Here is a 12,394-nt window from a genome sequence, read left to right on the forward strand (position 1 = left end):
TATAAAACTATATACATATATAAAACTATATACATATATATAATATGTATATAAAACTATATATATACATATATAAAACTATATACATATATAAAACTATATGCATATATATAACTATATGTATATAAAACTGTATATATATATATAAAACTATATATATATATATATATAAAACTATATATATATATAAAAATTATATATAATATATAAAAATATATATAACTATATATATATAAATCTATATACAAAACTATATATATATATATACACACACACACACATATATATATACACACACACACACACACACACACACACACACACACACACATATATATACACACAGTACATCACAATTTGACAATACATGTTGGAGTTCATGTTTCCCTCAATGAAATATAACTCTCCAATACCTGCAGCACGCATGCAGCCCCAGACTTTACTTTTCCCACCACCATGCTTGACTATAGCATGACACACTTATCTTTGTACTCCTCACCTGATCGTCGCCACACATGCTTAAGGCCATCAGAACCAAACAAATTGAATTTCGTCTCATGAGACCGAAGGACATGGTTCCAGTAATCTATGGGCTTTGTTGACATGTCTTCAGCAAACTGTCTGCGGGCTTTCTTGTGTAATGCCATCACAAGAAGCTTCCTCCTTGGGTGACAGCTGTGCACACCAATTTGAGGAGTACATATCAGTGAGGGAATATAATTAACATTATCTTGCCTAGGTCAATCAGGATTCACTGACAGCCTTTTTCATTATTAATAAAAGAAAAGGCGTATATTTACTTTTTTCGTATACTAGTATGTGTACTTGGGGTTCGCCTGTATGAAACGTAACGTTAAATTCCTAAAAAAAAAAAAAAAAAAAAAAAATGAAATATAAAAAACCGGAAAGAAACGGAAATATATGCATTAGATTTTTTCTAAACTGTTCACGTCTCATAAGTAAACAAAATACTTTAGCTGAGATCGGAACCAAAACCCAAGAACAGTGAGTCAAGTACGATAACCATTAAACCAGCTTGACACGCCTTTAAAAGTCTTTTCAAACCTACTTATTCTTAACATAATGTGAACGATTCACGCATGCGCATTTATGGAACAGTTGATAAACAGATAAAAATCCGATGACGTCCACGTACAAATTTTTTAATTTTAACCCGTTAGCACCCTGTTTTTCAAGCTCGTGCCCACTCGACATAAATAACCACCAACTAACCCGACAAACAGCAAAATCCCACCCCTTCACCGTAGAGTTGGTTGCTTCCTTCGAAATATTAAATAATAGAATTCAATCAATGTTTACTTGATTACCAGACTGTATTAACACGTAAAAGTTTAAATGTAATGTAAACAAACATCTCACTGCTCAACTCCCTACTTAAGGTGTTCCTGCAGACATGGTCCTAATAGCTTAGTGACAATGTGGTTTGGTTGGTTTATTTTACGGCATATCAACCATTTTTGGGTTATTTAATGCCGAATTTAGTTATTTCGGAAACAGTATTCATGTTGCGTCCAGTTATTTTGTAGAAGGTTTTATTTTTTCTTCAAGCTCTTTGTATCTTCAATCGCTAGTTTGTAGGGTTTTATAGTAGATTTTATCGTTTTTGTTCCATGCCTTGCAGAACATGAATGAGTTTTGCAATGGGAGAGGGAAGAGGGTTACAGTATTAATGTTTGGCACATTTTAAGTTAGGAAAGCAGACAGGAAGAAGGAAAAGGGGGAAAATATGGCTTGTTGTTTTTGGTTTTGTTTATGCAGAACATAGTTTTACAAAACATAATTAAGTTTTGCAAAACATAATTAAGTTTTGCAAAAAGGAAATAGAAAAACAAAAAACATCAATGTTCGGTGCATTTCGTGTGAGGAAGCCAATATCTTCAGACAGTCTGATCTGGTAGCACCAGAGTGGCAACGTACCTTTTTGGGAAGGTGAATATGAGTTTAAAAAATAGTTGTCGTTGGGGCCTCTGCAAATATCTCACGGTTTCTAAGAACCCTTAATTTGAAGAATAATGGAAAGCTCTAGGTCAAGTGTGAGCATTGGCGGGTGGGACGGGGGGGGGGAAGGAATAAGCGATCTCCCTAGATTACAAAGCGGACAATAAAAAGAATCTTTTAAAGAAAATGATGCAAATTCACTAACCTGTGTATCCTCCTTGCTGACAAAACACAGGAGCATGATGACAATCACCGGTGCCAAATTGATGATCAGGGAATTGGTGAGACTGATCTCATAGGCCGAGTGAAGTGCGCCGACTACAAGCATGAATATGGTACCCGGTGTGAGGATCGAGGTGACCATCAGGCACATCTGGTAAAAGATGTAGAGCGTCGAGATACTGTCGTTTTTACGGCGGACGTTTCGCCAATCAGAAAGCAGGTCCATGATGTTGGCCATGGTCGATGGAGCCCAACGTCTCCTCTGCTTGAAGAATTCAAAAAGGGTTTCGGGACAATGGGTGAGGGCGTCAGACGCTGCGCAGTATTCGACACGAAAGCCTTGTTGTAACAACAACGTGCACAACCAACGGTCTTCGCCTAAATGTATGAAACAGAAAGATAAAGAGGGAAAAAAAGTTTAAGGAATTAATATTATCATTTTTGTGAAACTTGCCACTGAAAGAGTAGAACCTCGCTATTAAACAAGTGTACAACAGAAAAAAAAAATAAAGTATTGTTTGGGATAAACTATCTTACTGTTAGCTAGAATCATTTCACTCCCCAAAATACCACATTTACTCCCATATAAAATATTGTCCATATGTTGAATATGTATATTTTCAAAAACTATCTAGATTTATTTACGTATCGAGCACTGTCAAAGTAAAAGATAAAAATACAGTACCTAGAAAAGTCAGAAATGGGACATACAATGGGCGTACTTGTCAACACATACGGGCCTTCAATAGCTGACCATCTCATTAAAAACCTGCCATGTGCGTCGAACTCCAGCACGAACTCATTTTCAATCCTGAATCGTGCGAACTCAACATTCCATCTAAAGATCTTGGAGACTATTCACGTTCGGTTGATGAGGCCTTCTCTCAGTAGACAGAGGGAATGTCTCTTAGGTTTGAGCGTGATTAACCTCTAGGATCAACGAACAAACGAACTCAAATCCCAGGTAAGATTATGCATACTATTTAAGGAAATTAACTGGTGACACCAACCCAGTAAATTTTCCAACATTACAGTGATATCACCGGATACACTGTCATGTCATCCAAACAATAAGTCTGATCGATATAGAGTTGACCATATATGTGTTGATGAGTTAGAATGAGATGAATTCAATCTCAACTAGTCTTTTTTTTACAAGGGAGTCCCCACTTCGAATGCCACTCGAAGATAAGGGTTTCATAAGTGCACGTTTGTCACCGGGACAAGAGCATAGTAATATTTGGTGGTAGAAACTGAGTAGAATTTGGTTATTTAAGTGGATGGCTCAACAAGAAATTATTTACATTGGAACTGACGATGACTATATTTTAATCAGTTGAAAAGCAAAGCAGTTTCACAGGCGGAGTTCTCGGAATAGCAGCTTTGTTCCTAGTATTTGCGTTTACATTAAGGCACAGACAAAATTGAGAAAAAATGTTTGTACACATACGGATATTCAATAGCTGAGCATCTCATTAAAAACCCGTCATGTGCATCGAACTTCAGCACGAACTCATTTTCAATCCTGAATCTTGCTCATTCAACATTCCATCTAAAGATCTTAGAGACTATTCACGTTCAGTTTCGGAAACCTTCTCTCTGTAAACAGAGGGAACGTCTCTTAGGTTTGAGCGTGATTAACCTCTAGAATCTTCGAAAAATAACGTTGCTTTATTTTAATCGCTTCCCACTTTTTTTTTTTTTTTACCCATTACGCAACGTAACTTTATTCTAATAATGTACATATTTTCGATTTCCCCCTTTTAAATCCCTCGATACAGCTTTTAGAAAGCGAGGGCGAAACCGGTCAGCTGACTCCTCCCTTTATTTTTCTTTCCCTTTCCTGACTCCGTTTTCTTTCTTTTTTTTTTTTGAAGAACGTGTTTTATGAATCATGAATTATAAAAAGTCTTCCCTTTATATATATATATATATATATATATATATATATATATATATATATATATATATATATATATATATATATATATTCCAAAGTAAAAAGTATCTTCAACTGTTTATTTTTCCGACGAACATATATCTGTCTCTGATGAGTTGTTTGGTGAATTTCAGCTATTCAGCAAAACACGTGTAAGATTCAATGTTAACATATGAATAAAAGACTACGAGTGTAAAGTAAATGCATCTAGATTTGGAAGGTTAACTGTCTCTCTCTCTCTATCTCTATCTCTCTCTATCTCTCTCTCTCTCTATATATATATATATATATACATATATATATACATATATATAATGCAATCATGAAAGTAAGACGAAAATTCATGATTAAAAACGTTAAAATAAAGTAAACGTTTAAAATAAAGTTAACGGGCTGAAGAGAATAAAAGGGAGAAAAAGAAAAGGGGGAGTCAGCTGACCGGTTTCGCCCTCACTTTATCAAAGCTGTATCGAGGGATTTGAGTGAAGAAAAAAAAAGGAAAGATACGAATGGGAATCGAAATTATGTACAGATAAAAATAACGACAAACCCGACAGGCAGCTAAATCCCACCCCCACACTGTAGAGATCCCTAGATGTAGAAGATCTTTCTACTCCAGTAGTTTCTTCCCCAGAACGGCTAGACTCTGGAATTCCATTCCAGGTCCCTGCTTCCCTAACTGTACTGACATGCAGAAGTTCAAATGTAACGTGAACCGACATCTTCCTGCCCAAATCACAACATAGTGCCACAGCAGTTGCTGCCCCTGATAGTAGCCCCCTACACCAAAGTGGCAATGTGCCTTGTTTGGGGTGAAAATTTAATAAAAAACAAGAAAAAAAAAATCCCAAAAAACGTAGCTTTATGTATGGGAAAAAAATTAGGGAAAGCAATTGAAATACAACGTTATATTGCTATTTCAATTGCTTTCCCTATCCCCCCCCATACATAACGCAACGTTATTTTTATCTGTACATAATTTCGATTCCCATTCGTATCTTTCCTTTTTTTTCTTCACTCAAATCCCTCTACAGTTTTGATAAAGTGAGGGCGAAACCGGTCAGCTGACTCCTTCATTTTCTTTTTCCCCCTTTTTATTCTGTTCACCTCGTTAATTTTATTTTAACGTTTACTTTATTTTAACGCTTACTTTATTTTAACGTATTTAATCATGAATTTTTGTCTTCCCTTCATGATTGTATAATATAAATTTTGTCCTCCTCAAAGAATCATATATATATATATATATATATATATATATATATATATATATATATATATATAGCAGGAAGAATTAAAATTTAAAATGTAAAACTCGAATATCATACTTCAGTTGTACTCTCAACAGAAACATTAATTTCAGACGCGTCCCTGTCATATACAAAACCTACTGTTGATTTTATATGCCGGGCCTTTCGGCTTGTTTGGTAATAACACTTCTCAAATGCACTGCGTAAGGTGCTATCTTTAATCACAATCGCTTATTTCGTCTTTCATCAGATAAACTCGATTATCAATTATCGACACTTATCGAAGACATTCTGATACAAAACCTATCTAAGAACACTGCCAGGCACATAAAGTACCCTTGTGTGAAATTTCAGAAAAATCGGTCCAGCCGTTTTTGAATCCATAGGGAACGACGTCACACACATACACAAACACAAAGTACCCTTATATATATATATATATATATATATATATATATATATATATATATATATATATATATATATATATATATATATATATATATATATAAGTGACCTGAGGAACGATCTCTGCCAAACTCCTCTGTCAATTTTTGGTCTACAGACTTGAAATTATATATATGGGGGGGGGTTGGGGGGCAGGTAGCCGATAAAAATAGCTACTAAGCGGTAAAAAAATTTAAAAAGTCGACTAAATGTGTTATTTCTGTACAAATATACATTTATATGTTAAAGTCGCTTGATTTTAAAAGTTCCAGATCGACAGTCTTATTATCGATATTGTTAGTGTTATTAATATTATTAATATTATTAATATTATAAAAATACTACTAGCTTTGGCATAATAACAGTCATAATATATAATATGCGGGTGTGTACATGGATGTCTGTGTTTGAGGGTCCGTGCATTGATATAACTGCGTATGCAAGTATAAATATAAACATGTTGTAACTGTGTGTGTATTATGTATCTATGTATGTGTATATGTGTATATGTGTGTATATATACACGGGCGTATCAAAGTGTGGGTGTTTATACGTGTATTTATATATATGTATGCATGAGAAGGATGATAACTTTCGGAGTTTGTTTATTTTTATTTATTTTTTATTTATTTTATTCTATTTTTTGTTTTATTTCTATTTTATTTTATTTATTTATTTATTTAATTTATTTTAATTTTATTCTTGTTTATCTTTATAGTTATTGTCTGTTTTCAGTGCGTGTGTGAGTGATATACAGCGAGCGGTGTATATTCACTCCTGAGTATAGGTATATGCATATGTTTGCTTCTAGATAGTGTGTGTGTGTATGTGTGTGTATGTGTGTGTGAATTGAAATACACCGGTCAGCACTCAATAGCCATGAGGAATGTTTTTAATTATTGACCGCAAGACAAAAATACTAAATTACCAAGTACCTTATACCGTAAAAACCAAAAGATGGAATAGATAAACTTCAAAAAGGAATATAAAAAAAGGGAAGTAAAAAAAGAAGAGGTTTATTATCTTCAAAGACCTCACTTATCCTCTCCCCGCTCATAACCCCCACCCATGTTACATTCTAACTTTGTAAACGAAATAAGGAAATGTTTTTGTTTGAAATATCAGTTCTCGACGATAATTATTGGCCTGAAGACGTAATCCCGCAACGCAGGTGATTACAGAAACATGTATGCACATATGTAGCCATCAATGTTTGTATAAAAAATTCAATATGTATATATATATATATATATATATATATATATATATATATTTATACGAACAAATAGTTAATATTAAAGCTTTATCTCCTATTTTGTTTTATCGAGTTTTTACATCTGGTTGAGATTACTTTATAAATATTCATTCTTTAATATTTATAATTTACTTTAGTTTTATCATTTTGGATCATTTTGGTAAATTTAATTGTAATTTATATATATATATATATACATATATATATATATATGTATATATATATATATATATATATATATATATATATATATATATATATATATAGATAGATAGATAGATAGATAGATGGATAAAATTACATGGTCGCGACACTGGACATGTTAATGTTTCTGACAGATGGTCGGTCAAGACCACAAGTCCTCGTCGGGCAACTTAATAAAACAGAAACATCACATGTCCAGTGTCGCGACTATGTAAATTTGTCTAATCCAAACTCCCCACACACGCCAAGCCAAATAATTACGTCTTTTACTGATGCATTTATATTCTAATTCCTATTAGTTCCAAATAATTCAACTGCAAAAAATATGTAAAAATGTAAAGAAAAAGAAAAGACAAACGCCATGAGTATTAATAGTACAACCATGTTAATTTCCCCACAAAACATTCTGCACAACTCTTTCTTCGAAACGACATTGACGATCACGAAGATATTCGTATCCTATATGCTAACTGGTAGCGAAGACACAAAAGCACTTACCTTGGTCATATTGAACGTGGTGTTTGGCCTCCGTTGGAGGAGTGGTGTATCGTTTCAAAACATTGTCACCAGCCAATGCTGAACCCCGAAATAAACTGAAACAACCGGGGCTGCAAAGCACACAACCAATCACGTGCTCTGTTGCCTTTTGAAGCCAATGGCTAATTGCATATTCAAACTTCTGGTACCAAACCATTGGACCTAAAATGAAACAGATATTTCTCTCCGTAAATAGAATCGAGCTTTCTTGGTTGTGTTCTTTTTTTTTTCTTTTTAATTTTCTTCCTTTGAAGATTGTAATGCTGGCTATGAGGCGGTCAAACCAGCTGCCAACATTGCGCTGCTTTTTATTGAAACAAGTCGAGAGCTCTGTTTAGTATCTTCGTTTTTCCCTTAAGTGCAATTGTCTGAATCTCTCTTGCACTTGGTTCACCAGGAAAATTAGTTTGGTAGAACTTCAAGTTCTTCTTCTTCATAAGCGCCGTGGCACCTACAATAACTGCTATGATTGATATCTCTCTAAGATTCTAGTTTCTTTTCATATCATACATGAGACCTTGATATTTGGTCTGCTTCTCTCTTTCAGCTCTGTTCAGACCTCCATCATTAGGGGCACTCGCTTCAACTAAGGTTGCCACTCTTTCTGACTTATTCCATATAACTATGCCAGGTTTGACAGCAGCATTTTCAAGGTATGTATTATTTACAAATGAGTTTGTGTTTATCAAAATTATTATTTGCGTTATGAATGTAAAACAAATGACACTTTTTATAACTCTTCAGTTTGGTTTATTTATTTTCTATTGACATACGTTGACTTAGGATGAGTGTTTTATGCCAAACTGATGGCTGAATATGGTTAAATTTGTGTTCATTTTTGCATTAAATACTAATCATTATTAATCAGTATTAATCCCTAACTCTGCATAGAATGAATACCATGATACTTAGTTCGCTGCACCTTATATTAACAAAGGTCCATACAAAATTTCAGCCAAATCGACTCAGTATTTTCTGAGAAAAGTGTAGCTTAAATACTAATCGCTATTAGTCTCTGTTAATCTCTTACTGGGCATTAAATGGATACCACAATACTTAGTTCGCAGTACCATGCCATAAGAAAAGTTCATGCAAATTTTAAGCCTGATCAGCCCATTAGTTACTGAGAAAAGTGAAACGGACAAACAGACAAACAGAAAAACTAAAAGAAATATAATTTAAAAGCGTAGGGAAGTAAAGCTAACATTTTGGCTCATTCTTACGTTGACAGAGGGATGTTTCTATATGGATTTTTAATTAGACTGATCAGCAAATTTGTTGGATATTCCTTTCCCCACCGCCCTCACTTCTCACAGAGAAGACAGAAGGAGACACCTACCTGTTCCAATCGGATGAATTCTGCCACAAGCTGCTCCCACTTTTATATTTCTCTTCATACGATCGACCAGAAGGAGTACGGCTAATGGTTCAAAATCTACGTCCCCATCGAGGGCGAGCAAGAATGTATTGCGTGAACGGACCCTCTTCACGCTAGGAGACACTTTTTCCGAGTAGATCCGATGACCCAGGAAATAGTACATATACATCACCTTCGAAAATACATGTCAGAAGAATATAATCAATGACAAACACTTAAAAAAATAAAATTAATCTATCGATATAATTATAAAACTCAAATAACCTGTTCCGTCTGCCTGCTGATATAATTATAAAACTCAAATAACCTTGTAACGGGTGTTTTCGCAATTAAATTATCCCATTAACAATTATTAATACTTTCTGCATTTTTTTTACATCGTTCATTTCCGTATTACTTTTAAGTTATTTTAACGCAATTTTCTTACAAATAAATCTACTTTAACCAGTTGACAACTATAAGAGCGTTTTACAACGGCGATTTAACCACCGCCTTCTTTTTTGTAATTTATTCTCCATTTTTTAAGACACCTTTTTTAAAAAACATTCATACATTTTCTTCTACACTACGAACGTAAATAAATACCCCAAAAATATGTTTTTTTTAAATTGCGTTACAAATAAATAATCAACGCGATAATAAAACGTATTGTTTTACTGTGTGCGTTTTCAGCGTCCCAATTGTTTTTTTTTCGCGTTTAAATTAAAAGATATATAAAAATGTGAATTTAAGTATTATGGTATCTTTTCAGTGCACATTTACCTATAAGTATGGCAAACCACTTATAATTACAATCGGTGTAAGTTTTTTTTCAAAAATAAACAATTATAAACATAACGACTCATAGAAATCTATCTATATTCTTTTTTCATTTTAATATACTTTCATAGAAATGTCTCTGTTATGTCACAAAAAACTATTTTCTTTACGCAACAAGTGTCACGCTCACACATTAATTACATAGCTAATATAACATACTGACCCAACGGGTCACGAGCAGTCTAGTATATCTATAAAAGTGAGAACGTGTGTGTGTGAGGACACTTCTCAACCTATATACTCAGCGAATTTTGGTGCTGTACACTTGAAATTTGGTATATAAGGTATTCAGATATGTAGAAAACTTTTTTTAAACAGTTTTCACACAGAAAAAGGCAGCCAAGGGGTAAAAATTAAAAAAAATTGGTACATGGGGGTGGGTGGGTCATCGGATTTTTTTTATCTGTTTGCTAACTGTTTTACGAATGCGCATGCGAAAATGATTCACATGACAGGGTCATTATGTTAAAAATAATTGGATTCGAATACACTTTTTAAAGATTGTCAAGACTCATTGTCTTTAGGTTTAGGTTTCGATCTCAGCTCGAGTATTTTCTTTTTTTTCTACTTACAAGAAATTAACTGTTAAAGAAAAAAACCCATAATATTCGTATGCACATGTCTCAGTTTCTGTATGAATTAAAATATAATATTTATGCGTATTTTATGACCGGGCAACACCGGGTGGCCTGTCAGTAAATAAATAAAAATACAATGTTCCTATTTACAATGCCTCCCCACGGGACAGAATTAGACACCAGGGTCGTTTTTTAATGTGGAGAAAAGGAACAAAAATAAAAATTGTCTCAGTCGTGGAGGATTTCTCCTCCACTGACAGAGAACAAGAAATGAAGTGCAACATCTGAAGAACAGATACTACACTTTGATCTTAATCCGAAGGCCAAGAATTTTTTACGGCTTAGTAGCTTTTTTTAAAAAAAGTTTTTTCCGCTTAGTAGTTATTTTTTTTTTCAATTTTTTACGGCTTAGTAGCTATCTTCTTTTAATTTTTTACCGTTTAATAGCTATTTTTAAAAATTTTTTTACCGCTTAGTAGCTATTTTTATTGGCTACCTGCCCCAACCCCCAATATATATAATTTCAAGTCTGTAGACAAAAAATTGACTAAGGAGTTTGGTAGAGATCGTTCTTCAGATAAACAAGGTCACTTATATATATATATATATATTATATTATATATATATATATATATATATATATATATATATATATATGATATATATATATATTATAGAGAGAGAGGGAGAGAGATAGAGAGAGAGAGCAAAACTTGGGAGGGTGAACCACCTAGGAATGAACAGAACAATGTTTCATGTCGACAGAAGCAAGATCGCCCTCGAATTGATTGCCGATGATGTATTATTTACTTGTTTGGAAAACGTGATGCAATAATTTTCCAACTCAATAATGATTCTAGTAAGAAACTACTCCCTTCTAAAAGAACATTCTTGCAGTGCACAATTGATCCAAAAAAAAAAAAAAATTACAAAAGAACTAACTTGGAAAGAAAAGAAAATTATCCAATTGCAAATACGACTCGGCGCAGTACATACAGTGCATAGCCTTTGAAAATGGTCACCCATCTGGTACTGGCCAGGCTTATCGTTGCTTAACTTCAGTGATCTAATGAGAAACGGTGTGTTAATTCGCCGTATATATTTAACCTTATTACTCCTGGCTATAAATATAATCGTCCATATTTTCCTAATCATTTTTTAATAATGTTCTGTTTCCAGATAAAATTTTGATTATTATAATCTTTGAATTGATTTTTACGTGATTTCAGATTTTGTATCGATACAAAAATATTGCTTTACTAAAGATCAGTTGATCTGATATTTATTGTGGAATATATAGGTTTCCTGAGTTTGTACTCGAGTTTGAAGTTCATCAATAAATTCTGATTGATTCTCTTAATATTTCTTAAACGTATTCACAAATCGTTCTGCCTAACCATTAGTTCTTGGTTGGAACGGAGCGCTAGTCATATGCCTAATTTCTAACTTATTACAGAAATCTCTAGATTATCTAGCTGTAAATTGAATTCCATAAAAAATGTATCACCGTTACAAAGATTTACCACTTTTGCATGCACGTTTCTTATATTGGAAAAGTCCTGTCTATATCCTATGACTGTCTCACACAATAAGCTAATATCTCTCATTCTATAAGAATTTGGCACTTTTGCACGGGATTGCTAACTTGATCATTTCAAATGAGCGGGATTTTTTTTATTGGTATGGAAATATAGAATTCGCACATTTATATGTTTTTCTTTATTTCGAGGATGGCGGAAAAGAAAGAGTCAGCTAAGCGAACAGAGGCAGAAAGAGAGTATATCATGAAAGCTTTTACGTTTATTC

The 12,394-nt window shown here is 33.5% G+C and overlaps 1 protein-coding gene across 1 annotated transcript in view; it reads right to left on the minus strand.

Moving 5' to 3' along the window:
- LOC145286385 (chitin synthase chs-2-like) overlaps positions 1-12,394 on the minus strand; it is a 49,428-nt gene that overhangs the window by 19,539 nt on the left and 17,495 nt on the right. Inside the window, exons 5-7 of the mRNA XM_080135313.1 lie at positions 9,153-9,363; positions 7,775-7,975; positions 2,165-2,559 (exon numbers count right to left, since the gene is read on the minus strand). Of these exons, the coding sequence (XP_079991439.1) occupies positions 2,165-2,559; positions 7,775-7,975; positions 9,153-9,363 (807 nt within the window). The remainder of the gene's footprint in view (positions 1-2,164; positions 2,560-7,774; positions 7,976-9,152; positions 9,364-12,394) is intronic.

Source organism: Euprymna scolopes, chromosome 10 (assembly GCF_053919585.1).
Source record: "Euprymna scolopes isolate OS-2025 chromosome 10, ASM5391958v1, whole genome shotgun sequence".
Lineage (NCBI taxonomy): Eukaryota > Metazoa > Mollusca > Cephalopoda > Sepiida > Sepiolidae > Euprymna > Euprymna scolopes.